This window comes from Balaenoptera ricei, chromosome 20 (genome assembly GCF_028023285.1).
Source record: "Balaenoptera ricei isolate mBalRic1 chromosome 20, mBalRic1.hap2, whole genome shotgun sequence".
In the NCBI taxonomy this organism is placed as follows: Eukaryota; Metazoa; Chordata; class Mammalia; order Artiodactyla; family Balaenopteridae; genus Balaenoptera; species Balaenoptera ricei.
In genome coordinates this window covers 38,431,057-38,449,993 of record NC_082658.1, presented here as the reverse complement: position 1 = coordinate 38,449,993, position 18,937 = coordinate 38,431,057, and the positions used below count along the sequence as shown (strand labels likewise).

General features: G+C 48.1%; 1 protein-coding gene across 6 annotated transcripts in view; it reads left to right on the top strand.

Moving 5' to 3' along the window:
* TEX14 (testis expressed 14, intercellular bridge forming factor) overlaps window positions 1–18,937 on the top strand; it is a 91,157-nt gene that overhangs the window by 36,090 nt on the left and 36,130 nt on the right. For 4 of the 6 annotated variants that reach the window (XM_059906524.1, XM_059906522.1, XM_059906523.1 and 1 more), the window contains exons 4-14: window positions 369–534; window positions 1,332–1,468; window positions 3,265–3,346; window positions 3,932–4,062; window positions 5,175–5,288; window positions 6,516–6,639; window positions 7,755–7,933; window positions 12,913–13,064; window positions 14,188–14,378; window positions 15,508–15,658; window positions 17,036–17,964. In XM_059906524.1, the coding sequence (XP_059762507.1) occupies window positions 369–534; window positions 1,332–1,468; window positions 3,265–3,346; window positions 3,932–4,062; window positions 5,175–5,288; window positions 6,516–6,639; window positions 7,755–7,933; window positions 12,913–13,064; window positions 14,188–14,378; window positions 15,508–15,658; window positions 17,036–17,964 (2,356 nt within the window). The remainder of the gene's footprint in view (window positions 1–368; window positions 535–1,331; window positions 1,469–3,264; window positions 3,347–3,931; window positions 4,063–5,174; window positions 5,289–6,515; window positions 6,640–7,754; window positions 7,934–12,912; window positions 13,065–14,187; window positions 14,379–15,507; window positions 15,659–17,035; window positions 17,965–18,937) is intronic. The other 2 variants (XM_059906525.1, XM_059906521.1) reach the window with 1 other exon arrangement.

The following is an 18,937-nucleotide window of genomic DNA, read 5'->3' as shown; positions in this document are numbered from 1 at the left end:
CCTGACCACCGGGCACTACAGACGTGAAGAAATTGTTTCAGGGCAGCCAGTATCAGGGGAGTGTGGGGAAAGAACACTGGATTTCGAACCAGACCCATACCTGGGTGTGAATCTTGGCTTTGCCCTTTCGTTTCCTCATCTATAAATTGAGAAATAATACTGCCTTGAAGGGTGGAGGTAAACATGGAAAAGGGGAATGTATATAAAGCCTCTTTGAGGCCCCAGATAGGTGTTGTTAGGCCTCACAAATGGTGTTGTTACAGTTCTCATCACCAAAGGTTGCCTTTGTAGAAAAGGAGCCCTGTGTTACCCATGGAAGGGGAAGAGTGTTGCCATGGACACTCACTGTACCCCTCCCCTACCTCCAGCCGCTGCTTTGATGGGAGCACTCCTATCCATGCAGCAGCATTTTCAGGCAATCAGTGGATCCTCAGCAAACTGCTGGATGCAGGGGGTGATCTTCGACTCCACGATGAGAAGGGTCGGAACCCTGAGACCTGGGCTCTGGCAGCAGGGAAGGAACGCGGCACCGCAGTAAGTGTGGGCCTGCCCTGCAGGCACACCCAAGGCAGAGCACAGGGCTGGGAGTCAGGCGCCCAGGGGCAGAGGCTGGTCCTGGGGACAGCACAGGACTTGTAGTGGCCTTGCCATTGACATTGGACACACAGGTCTGGGATGAAGCCAGTTAACCAACTGTAAACCTTGGGCAAGTCTAATGAACTTTTCTGGTCATCCGTTCAGTGGAGAGGGAGAACAACTGTAGGTTCGTCTGACCCTTAGCTGGCACTTACCGTGCATCAGACGTTCTGAGTTAAATTAAATGCTCATTTAATCTTTACAACAACCCTCTCAGGTAGGTACTATTATTGTCCCCATTTTACAGATGGGGAAACTGAAGTGCATTGACATTAAGTAACTTGTCTGTAGCCACACGCTGGCAGGCATAATGTGTTTTAACGAGGGCTAAATAATCTAACAAATGTAAAGGGCACATGGAGGGAAGGGGGAGATGGGCAGAGTCCCTTCTCTCTGGTTCTCCTGCTCATTAGCTATTGGGCCTTGGACAAAAGTTAAAATACTCCTCCTGCCTCAGTTTCCGCATCTGTTGAATGAAGGATTTGGAGGTAATTATTGCCAAATGAGCTCCCTGAAAATGGAATCATCTCATTCCATATCTTTAGGAAATCACTTGGGCCCTTCCCTTTCCAGAGATTTCCCTGTGGGGGGCTCCTGTCTCCTCAGACCACTCCCCTCAGACCATTCCAATCCCACTGAAGGCCAGGGTGGCCATTAGCCGTGTGGGCATTGACTGTCTCTGCCGTGTATTGCAGATGGTGGAGTTCATGCAGCGCTGTGCCGCGCACATGCAGGCCATCATCCAGGGCTTCTCCTATGACCTCCTGAAGAAGATTGACTCCCCTCAGCGGCTCATCTGTGGCCTGCCCCGGTTTGGGGGCCTCATGCAGGGGTGAGTGCTGCCTCAAGCAGACTGGGATGTTCTGCATCATCCCCGCCTTCCTTGTGGGAGCCCTGCAGCATGGACCACCTCGGTCCCCTCCACATTGGTCCCTTCCAGCAATTGGCCCACCCAAAGGGGTGAGCTTGGAGGGAGAGGATATTGCCACTGAAAACCATCAGTTGTCCCCCTGCTTCCAGGAACGTCTGGGGGAAATGAGTTCTGGGCTCCAGTGGGAACCACCCCATGGTTAGCAGGGAAGGAAGGAACTTTTCAGGCCTGGGCTGCCCAGCAGACGCTTTCTCAGCAGAGCGGCTGGCTAGCTTTTTTTTTTGTCATCTCTGAACCGTGGAAAACATGTTCCTTTATTGGAACATGCATCCTTTATATCCTAAGGTTGCAAAAGACACAAATGCTTAATTTAAGGTTCCTTGGGCTGTTTTAAGCTGGTGTAAGACTTGCTGCCACCTGGGTGGGCAGCCTCCCCTTGTCCCCATCACAGCTGCAGGAGGTGAGCTCCATCCAGGCTTCTCTTCATGCTCAGGAGAGTTATTTTAAGTTCCCTGGGCTTTATTGACTTAGGATTTGTATGTGGAAAATTCTTTCCATTTTGATTTTCTCTGACAGCATCTTTTTCTGTGATCAGGGTGAATAGACTTGTCACACTCTTCACAGGCTCCCCCATCCCATTCTGTGCACACTGAGTCCTGGTTTTCCTCTCATGACCTGGATGCTTCTCATGCAAGATGAGTTAACGATTCCCTCGAGGACCAGTTACTCCTAACTGCTCTTCTTGCTGCCACTCTTGTCCATCTTGGTTCTTTACTCAGCATCCAGAATGACCTTTTAAAAATGAAAATCGAATTGTGCCACTCACTGCTAAAAACCCTTTTAGGGTCTTCCTCATGGCTATCTGGTTAAACTCCCAAATCCCTCATCTGGCCTTGGAGCCCCTGCTTGGTTCAGGTCTTCCATCTCTCACACCTCCTCTTCTGCCAGCGTTAGGATCTTGGCAGACCAAGTTCCTTCTAACAGGGCCAAAGCCTAGTCCCTGCTGCTGTTTTGTGACCTCAGGCCAGCAGGTTTCCCCTTTCTGGCTCCATTTTTCCCATCTGTAAAATGAGAAAGTTGGACAAGGTATGCTTTATGATTCTTTCCAACTTTGACCATCTCTATTTGTTATCTGTTGTACTAATCCCAAACTTAGTGGCTTCAAACAACAATAAATATTTGTATCTCACATCATTTCTGTAGGTCAGGAATGGCTACACCCAACTCAGCCATTCCAATGGGAATGGCTTAGTTGGGTGGCTCTGGCTTTCTCATGAAGATGTGGTCAAGATGCAGCTTGGGCTGCAGTCATCTGGGACTGGAGGATCCAGTTCCAAGGTGGTTCACTTGCATGGCTAGCAAACCGTTGCTGGGTGTTGGGCCTCCCCATTAGGCTGCTGGAGTGTCCTCACAACATGGCAACTGGCCTCCTGTAGAGCAAATGCTGCGAGAGATCAGGGCAGAAGTCCTGGGGGGTCTAGCCTTGGAACTCACACCACTCCGTCATTTCTGCAGTATCCCGTTAGGTTAACAGGTCAGCCCTCTCTGACCTGTGTGTGGCTACACAAGGGCACGAATACCAGGAAATGGGAATCACAGCGGCCCTCTCAGAGGCTGACTATTACATCATCTGCAGTTCCACTGTCAAGTACTAAAGACAAAACCAGCTACACATTCTGACAGCTTGGTTCAGCGTTGTTCCTCTAGATATGGGTAGTTAATCCTTACTTTTCTTCTCCTCTTTTAAATATTTCTAGAAGCCCTAATGGCTCTCCTAACCGACTGCTTAAAGCTGGAGTCATTTCTGCCCAAAATATCTACAGCTTTGGCTTTGGAAAGGTAAGACGTTGCTACCAACACCCAATGTTTGCAGGACTAACTGGGGAATCACCCGGCCCTGGCTCTGGTCCCAGGGCCCACAACTTTGTCCAACTCTTCCTTCCTATGGAAAGTTAAAATACTCCCTCTCCAAAGTGTTTTTTTAATTCTTTACTGCTCTTGCAGGACAAGTACCTCTTAGTCCTGTCCTTACTAAAAAATGATGGAAACCTTGGAGAGTTCTCTTGAATGCCTTTGGGCTAGATTTGGGGAGTTTTAGACAATGATCCTTTAATTCCCAGCGAAGGCCCCAGGCATGTTCTGTGGGTGCCTCAGGAGGCACCTGAGGCCTGGTGCTTCAGGCAGGTATCTGACCTCTTCCCATGAGCCTCCAGTTCCTCGATAGCAAAAGGGAAAGAGTATTACAACATTGCAGTGCTTCTTGGAAGATTAAAGATAATAAAAAGAATTATGTCCAGTGCATAGGGGTATTCAGCAAATTGATAAATAGCAGCTATCTTTATTTTTAGCTGGCTGGTAAAATTCTGGAGGTATTTTACTTCTTTCTCTTTTTCCCCACCATTTGAAGCTGTGCTTTGCTTTCAGTTTTATCTCACAGGGGGCATGCAGCTGGCTTATCTAGGATCGCTTCCAGTAATTGGAGAAAAGGAAGTGATTCAAGCTGACGATGAGCCCACCTTCTCTTTCTTCAGTGGCCCCTACATGGTCATGACCAAGTAAGTGGAAGCTGGCCAGTGGAGGTTAAGATTTAGTCCCACAGGAAGAATGGACTTTGTGTGACTTCCTTGTGTGTGGAGAGTTTCTGCCCAAACACAAGGACACACTGAAAAGCAGATGTCTAGATCAGGATTTCTCAGCCAGGACACGATTGACATTTTCGTTATCCTTTACTGTTGGGGGCTGTCCTGTGCACTGTAGGATGTTTAGGAGTGTCCCTGTTTTCTACTCACTAGATGCCAGTAGCAGCTCTGTTTGCCTCCCCGCAACCCCCTACATTTGTGATTGTGACAACCAAAACATCTACAGACAAGGCCAAATGGCCCCTTGTTGAGAACAACCGCTCTGAAAGATTACTCATGACAGTGTTTCAACCTTTCTACTCTCTAGAGAATTAGAGGCAGCATAGGGGTGGCTGTCTGGCCTCAGGTCAAAGGGTACTGAAGCCCTGCATGGCTCTCACCAGCCAAATGCAGCAGAGGCAGCAGTAATAGGATTTGGCTGTGATGGAAGTCCCTGGGATGTTCTCAGTCCCCAGAGACCTGCCTACTGCAGGGTCACAGGAGTAGTCCTGGCCAAGGTCTCTTGTCCTCCTTGAACCTGGCTGCCTCTTCCCTGCTTAGAAGTCACACCCTTCTAAAAAGGCCTCTACAGCCCTGCAAGGCTCTGTATCCCCTGCAGGTATGCTTCTTGTTTTCCTGCCCGTGCCACATATTTGTTGTCATATCCCCTCTTCTTCTGTCCACTGCTGTGGCCTTTGCCCACGTCATCACTGTCCCTCCCCCAGACTAGCCTCCTAACTGGTCTCTCATTCTCCAGACCACCCCTGCCCTCCCATTCCCCATGCTGCTGGTACCCTTGTCTTTCTAAAATACAAACCTGATCAAGTCACTCCCTCCCTTAAATCCTTCAGTGACTTCCTGCCACCTGCACTAAGTCCCTGAAGTGCTTTAGGCCCCGGGGGTGGTAGGAGGGAGGACCCAGCAGTGCTGGGGTGGGGGCTTTACAGAGTCTGTATAAACACTACTTCTCTGATCTCTGGCTACAGAGCTCCTCACTGAAGCAGTGGCTGCTCATTCCCTTCTGCTCCCACTCTCTCCTGCCCTTGTAGCCTGCTGTGGAACGGGAACAGGGTCACAGTGAAGGAGCTGCATCTTCCCACCCACTTGCACTGCCGCAGGCTGCGGCTGGCTGACTTGTTAATTGCTGAGCAAGAGCACAGCAGGTGAGACGAAAACCCAAGAGCATTTCAGACCCAAGTTCAGGGCTGTGCAGGGCTGTGCCTGAGGGTGGAGACCAGCCCCCTCAGCCTCAGCATTTCCTCGTTGTAGGTTGATTTGACTTCCCAGGGCTGCCAAGAAAGAAAAAGAAGAACTCATGAATAGCCTGAGTGTGGGAATGGTGGTGGTAGGGGCTCAATTCTGTCAGCTGATCAACTCCCCGTAACACAGGTCTCTGAATGCAGCCTTCAGGCCTGGCTGGCTCTTCTGCAGTCCCCGAGGCCCACCTTATTTTGGGCCCTGTGCCCATCAGGTCAGCACGCGCAAGCCTGTCTTCATAGAGCATGGCTCTGCTGGAGACCCACGTGTCTAAGGAACCATGTCTCTCCTTTGAGGACACGCTGATGGGTCTCAGTACCTTAGGTTTCCTGTGGCTCAGGGGTTAATCTTTCAAAGGGGCAGGAAATCCATCCTCGGTTTCATACCAGGGCTGCTGAGGCCTTGGAATAGGCCCTGGCTCATCGAGTTCTCTCCTGAGGAAATCACTCAACTCCTGTAAAGCCAGATCCTTCCTTTTGGGGAAGTCATCCTAAAGGGACTCAAGGAGGCTGGAAGGGCTCATGGACGCAGCATGGATTTTTTTTAAAAAAAATATTTATTTATTTATTGCTGTGTCAGGTCTTGTTGTGGCATGCAGGATCTTCCTTTGCTCAGTAGTTGCAGCACGTGGGCTCAGTTGCTCTGTGGCACGTGGGATCTTAGTCCCCTGACCAGGGATCAAACCCACATCCCCTGCATTAGAAGGTGGATTCTTAAGCACTAGACCACCAGGGAAGTCCCCACAGCGTGGATTTTGATGTGAGGGTCTATGACCTTGGGCCTGAGATCTCCCTGACCTTGGTTTCCTCATCTCTAAAATGAGTGTAACTGTAATGATACCTTTCTTGCAACTGGTTGTTAGGATCAAGTTGATGTATGTAAAGTGCCTTGCTTAGTAGCTCTTAGTGACATTGTCGTTGATGACCCAAAGCCCTCAGGTTCTGATCAGTGAAAGGTCAAGGGTTCCACCAACAGAGACCCCACTCCCACCCCATCCCACTTTCTTGGAAGAACATTCTGTGCAAATAGTATTTGTTTGGAGTGCGTTCAGGGTGCCAAGAAGAAACGAAAGCGCCCATCTTCCATCATGCCCTCTTCCCTCTGCCTCATCGGAAGCCTCCTTCCCTCTGCAGCAAGCTGCGGCACCCTCACCTGCTACAGCTGATGGCTGTGTGCCTGTCCCAGGGCCTGCAGAAGACCCGCCTCGTGTACGAGCGCGTCGCCGTCGGCACGCTGTTCGCTGTCCTCCATGAACGGGTAAATGGCCGCTTCCCTGGGTTCTTCCCTTGCTCCCCCCAACCCCCCGCCCCAGCCCTCCCTTCCCTTCCTCCCTCTTCCTTCTCCCCCAGCAGTAGAGTTGAGAAACCTCTTAATTCTTTACTCTGTGGGATCTATATAACACAGCATTTAAGGCTGATCAGCATGTTGGAACTAGTGTGATTTTATTATTGTTTGTCTTGCTTTTTTATCAGACATCTAAGAGCTCAGTAGACCCAGAAAACACATAGCCACACTTTTAGCTAACCATAATCAAACAGCCTCTGGTCTTATTTCCCGGTATTTTCACTGGTGCCCTGCAGGACCTTTATATGCAAGTCTTTATCGGTCCCCTCTCCCTTTTCAGACTTCCTGGTGGAGGGGGGTACATATTCCCTGACCCACAGACTCCCTGGGAAACATGCTTTGGGCTGAGATGTGGCTTCAGAGAGGTCCTGAAAGATTTGTTTTTCTTTCTCCATGACTTTGTTCTAAAGATCCTGGGCTGGAGTGAGAAGAGACCCTCCAGGAAGGGCTCTTCCCTGAAATGGCTCGCCATTCCTCCTGCCTGAGCACCTCCTGTTAGTGTCCTAGTTCCCTTTCCTCTCCTTGGGTGAGGGCGTTAACTTAAAATGCCACTTCTCTGGGGAGAGACCTGTTATGATTGGGTACTTTGGTGTGAGTGAATTTCTGTCCTCCTAGGATGAACTTTCTAGGTCATCTGACTGTGGTAGGGGATGGATTGTTCTTTACGTGTCTAGGTTCTACCGCAGCACAGGCTTGGCTGGGGATGGGGAGCAGGGCAGGTGCATTGCTGGTGGTGGCAGGCCCACTCTGTGTGTACCAGGCTTTGAGGACTTTTCTCCTCATTTTTTGCGTTATCAAGCAGCTTGACTGAGGGAAAGGAACCCAGGTTTGGAGCCAGGGGCCCTGGGTCAGTGGGACCTTAGGCCGGTCACTTAACTTCACTGAGCTTTAGGTTCCCCAGCTGTAAAATGGGCACACTAGGTGGCTGTCGTGAAGATCAACTGAAAAGACTTTGGAAACTACAAAGCATTCTACAGTGTCGGGGGCCGCAGTCACCTTTGTTCTGGCGGTTGATCTCTTGCTTGCAGCGGGCCCAGTTCCCCGTGCTGCGCATGGAGGTGATCGTGCACCTGCTACTCCAGACCTCCGACGCCCTGAGATACCTGCATTCTCGGGGCTTTATCCACCGTTCCCTCAGCTCCTACGCCATCCACATCGTCTCCACAGGGGAAGCGAGGCTGACCAACCTGGAGTACATGATGGAAAGGTGGGTGTGCACCTCGATCATGACGTCCAAACAGGATCTCCCTGGGGGTGCTTTGCTGTAGAGAGAGAATCTGATCTGGGCTTGACTCCTCATTGGTGGGCTGAACTGGCTATCCATGGAGGAAGAGGTTTCCCAATGCCTTGCCCTGTCAGCCAAGGTTAGAGGGACTTTGGGGAAGTTATTTCTGCTCAGGACATTCTCATTTTAATAAACGTTTAACAAGCATGAGCACACATTAGCCAGCATGTATAAGTTTTCAAAATTTTCTGTGGCTTCACACAACCGAAGTATTTCTCACTCACATTGCACTCTGGTGTGTGTGTGTGTGTGTGTGTGTGTGTGTGTGTTGGGGGGGTGGTGGTGGCATTCACTATGTTCCACGTTCCTCCCCACTGTGGCTCCACCATCCCTCAGGCCTCAGTCCCCCCACTGTATCCTCTGCATTGCTGGTCAACGAGCAAGAGCAAGCCTGGAGGGACACACAGCGGGGTTTAGGGACTACCTGAAGTGTGTGTATCATTGCTTCCCACTTTACATTGGCCAGAGCCCAGTCACCTCTTTGCAGGGAGGCTGGGAAATGCACCACAGCTGTGCATCCTGGAAGGAGAGAGAAGGCGATGGGTGCTGGTGAGCGTTACGGTCCTGGTCCAGATGGGTGGGGATCAGTGCTGTGAGGGAAGCAGTGACAAAAAACAACGCCCTTATTCAAGGGTTGGTGGATGGGCTTCACTTCCCATTTGGCAGAAGTCAGAGTCCTCCTGAGAGTTGAGGGCTGGCCCCCATCTCCTGCCCCTAGGTTCTGGGGAGCAGAGGATCTCCCCTGTGCTTCCTTGCTGTCGCCCACAGCTCTGAGCCCTAGGCCCAGGGTTGTTCCTGTGCTGCTGTGAGGCCTCAGCCACGGGCAGACCCATGGCTTAGATCTGCTTACCTCCACTTACCCTGGTCCTCACCTACCACCATCATTGAGGCTTTGTTTCTGAGTCTCTCAGCAGGTCTTTGCTGCTCACATGCTCATAATATACTTCTCTCACTACACGAAAACCTCTACCAGGGCAGGGATTTCTGTTTTATCCGCTGCCATATCTCAGATGCCTAGAATAAGCCTCCACACAGTGGGAGCTCAGCATGTTTTTTAAATGAATGAAGTGGAAAGACTCTCACTTCCTTGACCGCATGAGCCCTTGGTCTCTCTGCCTGGAGAGGGGAGCAGGGACCAGATTGTGCTTGACCTCATGGGCCTTGGCAAAGAGTTTGAATTTAACCCTAAGAACATGGGGATGCTGTGAACGTTTTTTTTGAGCAGAATGGTGTCATGGCTGAAATTTACAGGTTAAGCAGACCCCCTCACTCCTGCCATGTGGAGAAGGGGCTGTGACGGGACGAGAGAGAAGCAGGGGAGCGGTTAGGGTGTGACTGGAGCAGTTTTCCATGTGGGAACCGGTGGAGGCCAAACAGCTATCGCCAGTTGAGCGGCTCAGTCTCAGATCTGGTCCATTCTCAATCCCAGTGGCTCCCATGGCCTAGAAGATTAAGTCCTGGCACTTTGCAGGGTGAGAAGCCTTCCAGGGTCGGGCTCTGCCTGCAGTGCCATGCTCATCACTTCCCACTCTGCCTGGCCATCTGAAGACACTTTCAGTCCAGGCCGTTTCCCGGCTCTGCTCCTCGCCTCCGGAGTACCTGGCACTCCCTTTTGTCCTTTTAAACTCACTTCTGACATACTCTCCCACCACACCCCGTGAAGCCTATACTGAAGCCCTGTTCCCACCTCACTGAGCATATTTCACTCCCCTGCAGCCGAGTGTGTCTGGCCCCCCAGAGGGCGAGCTCCGAGAGGGCAGGGACCGTGAGTTGTTCATCTTTAGCACCCACCTCAGGCCTGCCACACAGTAAGTGCTCAGGAAGCATTTGAAGTGAATGGATGAGTCTAGCTGAAGGGAAACCTTGAAATGATTCAGAACAAGGTTCACCACTTTGGCTTTGTGTTCAAGGGCAGTGGAAGCTAAGGGATTTGGACATTTTTGCTGTTGATAACAGGCTTTTCAAGAAGGCTGACAGAACCCAAGCTGTTTGCCAGTGATGCGGCGCCATCTGTTGTTGAAATGGAGGTATAACAGTTTCTGTGACTTGAGTTCTCCAGTAGAAATGTGAATCCTAGAGTGAAATGGAGCTTTGCAGATGGCCAGGCCCAACGCTGTCCTCTTATAGAAGAGGAAACTGGGGCCCAGAGAGGTGAAGAGGTGGTCTGAGGTTACCCAGTTGTGGCTAGAATCAGGTGGTAGAGGACGTTTCCTGGCTCTAGGGGCAGGATGGATTGGAGGTTGAAGGTAGAAAGACCAGCCAGGAGGCCACAGGGCAGGGCCTGGTGGTGACCAAGGAACCAAAATAGAAGGGAAAGATGTGAGATGCACTGAGAAGCTGGGGTCCACAGACTGGTCAAGTGAGGGGCTGTGAAGTAAATGGGTAGGAAAGTGTGAATTCTTTTGGGCTTGTTGACCTCAGAATGGAACTTTGGGCAGAAATGTCCATCAGCAACATTTGACAGCTCATAATGTGAGTTGATTACCCAAGAATACAAAACAGCTTTCAGTTCTACATTTATTTTTGGTAGCACTCTATTCAGGCCGGTCCAGTTGTTGAATGTCATTGTTAAGGGTAGCACTCCATCTCTTGGTGTAAAAATGATACAGCAGTTTCTCCTATTCTTCAACTCCTTCTTAATGGAATCTTTAGAGCTGGAATTGACCTTGCAAGTGGTATCACAGAGCCATAGCCAAATGTAATTTTAATGATGTCAAAGCTGAAGCCCAGAAAAATAACTACCATGGAATGACAGCCAGAAAAGAAGCTCCCTTCCTACACCCCACTAGCGTTAACAGAGAAGGAAGAGGGATCAGAAGAGTGGAAGGTGAATGGAAGTAAAAGAGAAAGGATATAAATCCTGATTGTAAATAACTTGTCCCTTGCCTTAGGCAGCCTGAGAGGCCCAAGAAGGTCAGTAAGTGTCTCCTTTGGACAGTCAGCCTACAAGGTGAAGAGCCAAGTATGCTAGGTCCTCAGAATATATCTCTGACAATAAAACACGCCATTGCTTTTCCTGTGATACTAATATAATATTTGCATGTGTATCCACGCTGTTCACATGACACCTAGGCCACACTTGCCTATTGAGCAATACAACTAAAGAGTCTAAATGTACCATCTTTTAAAAACAAAAAGAGAGAAAACAAAACAAAAATATAGTCTTTTATAGCTTCATGGCTTCCTGAACTCATTGCCATCTATCAAAAGTTCTACCGGAAGAAATATTACTTAGGGAAGTTTGTTCAAAGTCTGAGAAGTCCATCCCATCCTCTAAAAGCTTTCCTGTGCCAGCAAAAAGAACTTCTGGTTACTTGCTTTTTAGGAACTTAATTCTTTTTTTTTTTTTGGCCACGCTGCACGGCTTGCAGGATCTTAGTTCCCCGCGGGAGACTGAACCCGGACCCCAGCAGTAACAGTGCCGAGTCCTAACCACTGGACCTCCAGGGAATTCCCAAAAACTTAATTCTTAATTATCAACCAGCAGTCACCAAGTCTTTACCAAATGCCTACCATAATGTTCATATTAATGCCTTACTTGCTTAGTGCTTTATGGTTCATGGAGTATTCCCACACGCGTGATCTCATTTGATGCTTATGACAGCTGTGGGCAGAAGTCAGCGCTGATCACCCTGAGGACTCTCGTTGGCCCAGAAGACATTTAGGATACTCTGACTTAGTTCTCAAAGAGCCTGGTTGCGAAGTTGAGTTATTCAAGCCAGTCAGTGAACCTTTGAATGCTAAACTGAGAGGGCTCATTCCCAAGAGGGCAGAGCTCAGAAAAGAAGCACACAAAGAGTTGGAAGAGTCCCAGAAGGCTTTGATAAAGCAGGTGGGGCTTGAGGGGGTTCTTGAAAGAGTCTTAGGTTCATTTAATCAAAAGTAAGCTTTGAGGCCCTGGTATAAGTTTAGAGATACGGTGATACAAGAGACAAATAAGCGGCCTACCCTCGTGGAGCTGACTTTGGTGGAGGGGAGACAGATTATAAACAATAAATCAATGAACAAGAAATTCAGATAATAAGTGCTCTGAAGCGAATAAATTGGGACTACTTTACATTAGGTGGTCAGGTAAGTCCTCTCCAAGGAGGTGATTTTTGAGCTAATACTTTTTTTTTTTTTTTACATCTTTATTGGAGTATAATTGCTTTACATTGTTGTGTTAGTTTCTGCTGTATAACAAAGTGAATCAGTTATATGTATACATATATCCCCATATCCCCTCCCTCTTGTGTCTCCCTCCCACCCTCCCTATCCCACCCCTCTAGGTGGTCACAAAGCACCGAGCTGATCTCCCTGTGCTATGCGGCTGCTTCCCACTAGCTATCTGTTTTACATTTGGGAGTGTATATATGTCAGTGCCACTCTCTCACTTCGTCCCAGCTTACCCTTCCCCCTCCCCGTGTCGTCAAGTCCATTCTCTACGTCTGCGTCTTTATTCCTGCCCTGCTCCTAGGTTCTTCAGAACCTTTTTTTTTTTTTTTTTGAGATTCCATATATATGTGTTATGAGCTAATACTTTAATTACAAGAAGCAGCCAGTCATGCTAGGATCTGTGGGCAGAGCATGCCATGCAGAAGAAGCCACCGGTGCAAAGCCTGAAGTGGTGATGTGTTTGGCATGCTGGAGAAACTGAAGGAGGGCCCCTGTGACTTGAGAGGAGTGAGCAGGAGAGAGCGGCCAGATAAGGTGGGAGGCAGGGCAGGGCCTGCTCGGGTAGGAACGGTAAGGAGCTGCAGGCGTTGGAATAGCAGGCAGTGTGAGTTAGCTCAGGGTCTAGCTGGTTTCTGGAAGCTCAAGGAGGTCGTCAGTCTTCAGAGGCAAATGTTTCATACGTGTGTGGCATGGTGATCACAGTGATCCTTTAAGACATGAGCCCTACCTTATGTTTCCTTCCATAGCCGGGATGGAGGTGTACACAAGGACCTGACTCGAGTATCCCTCCCCACCCAGCTGTACAATTGGGCCGCCCCGGAGGTGATCATACAGAAGGCAGCCACAGTGAAGTCAGACATCTACAGCTTTTCTGTGATCATACAGGAGATTTTAACAGGTATATCAAAGAGCTCATTGACGGTGACCAAAGTCCCTATTCTTAGGTTGGATTTTTTTTTCCCCCAAGAGTTACTTAGTTTTATGAAAATGCAGGACACAGGCCAAAAAAACTTCTTTAAGGAAACCTCTTTGTGTTTATGGAAGGTATAAGATGATCTCCCAGAAATCTTTCTCTTTTAACCTGTTCTTTGAGACTCAGCAAAGCCCACCTATCAGCCTGTCAGTGGTAATGCATTTAATCCAAGGAGCGTTTTTAAACTGAATATTGCTGTCAATGCTTAGGGGTCTCTGTGAGGTGCCCCTTAAGAACTTTTTTTTTAATTGAAGTTTAGTTGATTTACAATGTTGTATCAATCTCTGCTGTACAGCAAAGTGACTCAGTTATACACATCTATACATTATTTTTTTGTATTCTTTTCCATTATGGTTTTTCATATTGAAAAACCATATTGACTATAGTTCAATATTGAATATAGTTCCCTGTGCTATACATTAGGACCTTGTTGTCTATCCATTCTAAATGTAATAGTTTGCATCTACCATCTCCAAACTCCCTTCCCCCATCCCCCTTGGCAACCGCAAGTCTGTTCTCTATGTTAAGAACTTATAAACGAGGGGAAAGGACTGGCCTCTGAGAAGTAAACTGTGAAATCAAACACACCCAGGATCCAGCGTATGTATAAGCAGTGTCACTTAAAAGACATAGAAACCCTTCCAAACATATAGGACTCTAAGGTGAAGGCATACATACCACATTCACTAAGGGAGTGAGAATCAGCCCCCATTTAGCAGTGTTTACAGTCTCAGAGGCAAAAACCACACCTTCCATGACATGAATGTATTGGGCAAGCCTACTTGACACCAGGAAACATTCCCTTGTGGTTCCCAGGTCTGCCGGCAGAGAGTCCATACCTACATGAGTCTGACACTATTTTTTCCTGTCTCTGTGGCAGGGATTTCCCTGTTATTTGGGTCAAGTGGTTTCTCCTTTGTTATTGGGCTTCTGGTAGTTTTTCTACAGAGAGAAATTAATTTTAAAGAGGTTGAGTGACTTGACAAAGGTTAGACAATTTCATCTGATTTCTTAATGTCTCTCCTTCCTATGGCTTTTTCCTTAACAGACAGCATACCCTGGGATGACTTAGATGGCTCAGTTATTAAAGAAACCATAGTCTTGGGAAATTATTTAGAAGCTGATGTCAGGCTTCCGAAACCTTACTATGACATTGTTAAGTCAGGCATCCAGGTCAAGCAGAAAGACCGAACTATGAACCTTCAAGATATCCAGTATATTCTGAAAAATGACTTAAAGGTAAGCTGTGAAGTTGTTGGGAGTTTATTTCTGCTTACCTATCTCAGGGGATAGGGAGTTAGAGACCAAGAAGAAGCTAGAGACCAAGTTGTAGGATATTTTGGAAATCCTCATTTCATTACACCCTTTCTGTGTTCCCAAGAAGATTCTAACTGCCTAACTTGGTGAGGGCAGCAGGGAATTGCGGAGGGAGGCTGCGGAGTGTCAGTACGTAAAAGGGACGCCCTGTTGGCACACAGTGCGATTCAGTGAATGACAGCTACTGACTTTTAAAAAATTTTTATTTTATTATTTTTTTTGTATTTTTGGCTGCATTGGGTCTTTGTTGCTGCACGCGGGCTTTCTCTAGTTGTGGCGAGTGGGGGCTACTCTTTGTTGCGGTGCACGGGCTTCTCATTGCGGTGGCTTCTCTTGTTGGGGAGCACGGGCTCTAGGGGCACGGGCTTCAGTAGTTGTGGCACACAGGCTCCGTAGTTGTGGCTCGCTGGCTCTAGAGTGCCTGCTCAGTAGTTGTGGTGCACGGGCTTAGTTGCTCCGTGGCATGTGGGATCTTGCCAGACCAGGGATTGAACCCGTGTCCCCTGCATTGGCAGGCAGATTCTTTTTAAATTTTTTTTTATTTTAACTTTGGGTTTATTTATTTATTTATTTTTATGGCTGAGTTGGGTCTTTGTTTCTGTGCGAGGGCTCTCTCCAGTTGCGGCAAGTGGGGGCCACTCTTCATCGCGGTGCGCGGGCCTCTCACTATCGCGGCCTCTCCTGTTGCGGAGCACAGGCTCCAGACGCGCAGGCTCAGCAATTGTGGCTCACGGGCCTAGCCGCTCCACGGCATGTGGGATCCTCCCAGACCAGGGCTCGAACCCGTATTCTCTGCATTGGCAGGCAGACTCCCAACCACTGCGCCACCAGGGAAGCCCCAGGCAGATTCTTAATCACTGTGCCACCAGGGAAGTCCCTGTTATTACTTTTAAATATTGGTAATTAACAGTTAATTCGTTTATTAGGACTACAGTCAGTCTACCCAACAGGAGTAACAGGGAGTTTATTTGACACCTAGATATGTTTCTAAAACACCAGTGACATTCAGATGATTGCAGATATGTCCTTGCCAGTACTTCCCTTGTTACAGGATTTTATTGGAGCCCAGAGAACTCAGCCAACCGAGAGCTCCAGGGTGCAGAGATATGAACTCCATCCTGATGTTAATGTCTGTTTAGGAGTGACTTCAGAACATCCAAAAGAGACCCCTGACTTGCAAATAAAAGAGCTGAAGAAAACAGGTATGGCCTTAACCCACAGGTTTTGACATGAATGTGTTCTGAGAGCTGCAACTAATCAACTCCTCCAAACTATACCCATAACTTATACTGGGAAAGATGGATGCCTTAGGGAAAAATCAAGATCCTTAAAATTATTAAGTTAAACTTTTTGAGCTCCATATACACATTGATTGGATCCAGAACTGTGCAGTAACAATCTGTTTCTTTCTAGTATGATTTAGGAATGTATTTAATTGTTTCACAAATAAAAATGGTGATTTTTAAAATTTAAAACTATTATCTGCTCATTATAGAAAATCCTAAACAATACAAAAAAGATTACTTAACATTTTAATTTGTTAACATTCTGATGTTTCCTTCCAACCTTTTCTCTAAAGCCTTACTGCTTTTTAGTATACTTGGAAACCTTAGAACTCTGAGCTGGAAAGGACCTTGCAATCATCTGGCTTGATGCCCTCATATTCCAGATGCGAAAACTAAGGTTCAGAGAGGTTGTGGCTTGCTCACAATTCCAGGTTTATTACACAGCTGGAACATAGGCCTTTGGATTCTAGCCAAGTGACTATTCTCTGACTCTTTGGACAGGCCTGGAAGCCTCCAGAATGGCAGTCCAAGCTCTTATTACTTTGGCTCCTCTGACCCATTCTCTGCGAGCTGTACACCATCAACCAGGGGTGGCGGGTAGTCAGTCCTGGAGTTATTTTTTGAGGTATTATCTCTCTCAGTGCAGTGGCTTCTTGGGCAGTGTCTCAGCTTCTTTTATCAGATGTTCACAAAGAGCACAACTTGAACTGACATGAATATTCAAACACCTTTTGTGTAAAGTATGAATTTAGTCCTAAGACTCAGGGGCCTGTAATTTGCTTGTCCTGAAGTTATGCATGTTTTGAACATACTATAACTTAAGCTTAGAACATTTCCTCCCGGGTTTGATCTTTCCCAAATTTTCTTTTTTTTTCTTTTACATATATATATATATATATATATATATTTATTTATTTATTTAGTTGGTTGCACTGGGTCTTAGATGCAGCAGGTGGGCTCCTTAGTTGTGGCAGGTGGACTCCTTAGTTGCGGCACGCATGTGGGATTTAGTTCCCTGACCAGGGATTGAACCTGGGCCCCCTGCATTGGGAGCACCCAGTCTTAACCACTTCGCCACCAGGGAAGTCCCCCAAATTTTCTATCTCAACCCACGTCAGAATAGTTCGAAATACCCTCTCACCCTCTGTGTGTGTATCTGGTAGTCTTCCTAACTGGAAAGGGAGTGGGAAGAAAAAAACTTTTTTCTGTGTTCTCATGCCACTTGAGCAACAAGCCAAGGCTGCTGAGCTGCTGCAATCACTTTAATCAGCTGCATGTTGCTACTCTTTTCAGCAGGTGGTCAGCTTCATTCACCAAGGGGTCACTCTGCTCCCACCGAGAAAGCAACACCAGAGCCTCTGGTCCCAGACCCAAGTCTGGAGGCCCAGGAGACACAGAACCAAGGCGCTGCTTCTCCTGCTTGCTCTGTGGGGGAAGAGGCCAGGAGCCCCAGCCCAGGTCAGGCAAGCCTCTGCAGCTTCGAAATCAACGAAATCTACTCAGGCTGCCTGGACATGGGAGATGACAAAGAGGAAGAGCCCCCAGGAACTGGTTCATCTCTTGAGGGGGCCAGACAAAACCAGGTAGATGAACTGAAGTCCATGGAAGAAGAGTTGGAAAAGATGGAGAGAGAGGCGTGCTGTTTTTGCCATGAGGACAGCAGCTCTTCGGAAGCTGACACGGAGCTCTCCTTTGAGGACTGGGACCGGCAGGATGGGTCACTTAGCTCACCCAGCCTGCCTGAGCCAGCCAGAGGAGCCAAGGGCGACGTGAGCAACAGGTCCATGACCGAGGAGTACATCAGTAAGTGTGTGCTGAATCTGAAGATCTCACAGACCTTAATGCACCAGAATGCCAGTTTCCTGAGGAATATTCAGCAGAAGCTAGATAAGCTTGAGATGACACAGAAGGAGCAGGAGGAGCGCTGGTCTCTGTGGGCTTCTTCAAGAGAGTTTGCAGACGTCTGTGACTTACCTTCAGCCCTGGGCCCCCCAGCTTCAAGCTATGTTCCTCCTGCCATGCAGCTGCCAGGGGACCTGCAGCCGGACACTGAAGGCAACTGCCCGACCCTAGCAGAGTCTCCAAGAACAATGAGGGACTTTCAAGGAGGACATTTTGGCAAAAGGTCCAAGAAAAGAAGCAGCTGTGGCTGGACACCTTTCACCCCTTTCCCCCGAGTCACTGAAGAAAGCACTAGGGATCAGTTGGAGAAGGGCCAACAGGTAAGGCCGAGAAGGGGGGCAGGGCAGCATAAGCAGGACCTGGAGCCGGGGTCAGCATCGCCCCTCACCTGCCAGCAAGGACTGACGTCAGCGCAGCCAACTCACAGCAGGGTCCTCTTGGCTTTGGGAAGTAAGGCCTCTAGGTTGGAATTCCAAGATAGATAACTCTTCACCTCCTGTTCCAAACCCAGCACACGGCCCGTGTCCTTCTCCGTAAATTCAGAGAAGTTTGAACCATATGAAATTGTTGTTTTATAGGTTAAAATAATCAAGTATTGACACTTTTATAGAGTTCAGCTCACCAAATATGGTATCTTGGGCAGGTATTAATCCCCATTCTAAATTGCTTATTAATTCATTCATTCACTCATTCAACAAACATTTATAGAGCCAGAGGCTATTTATTAGACCCTGGGATATTATGATGAATGAACCACAAGCTCTACTATGAGTATCTCAGACACCAGTGAGGGACAGAAGGACTCGATAGTCAAAGAAGATGCCTCAGAGGATGTGAGAAACCATGGGCTGAAGAGTGGTTCCTCCATGAGCTTCTTAAGGACAGCTCTTACTCATGCTGTGTCCCCACACCTAGAAGGGAGCCTAGCACGTAGAAGGTACTTGATAAACGGTCATTGAGGGAAGGACTAAACGAGTGAATTTGAACAAGTTCACACATACAGAGCTGGCTGCCTCTTGAATCAGAATTTTAGAGGTGGATCGAGCCCATCCTTTTACAGAGTGTGAAGCTCAAGCTCAGAGACTTAAACTTTCCAAGATCCACTGGTGTGACTGAGAGCGGGGTGGAGTAGGAGAGGTCAGCACCACTGGAAGGAAGATCTTATTACTAAAATTATTTAGAGTTGCTGGCTCATGGTAATAAAAAGCAGGCTTTTGGTGAGTTTTATTATTGTTTTAAAATCCTCCACCTGCAGTGCACCCGCTTAGGCCTGCACAGGGCAGATGACTCCTA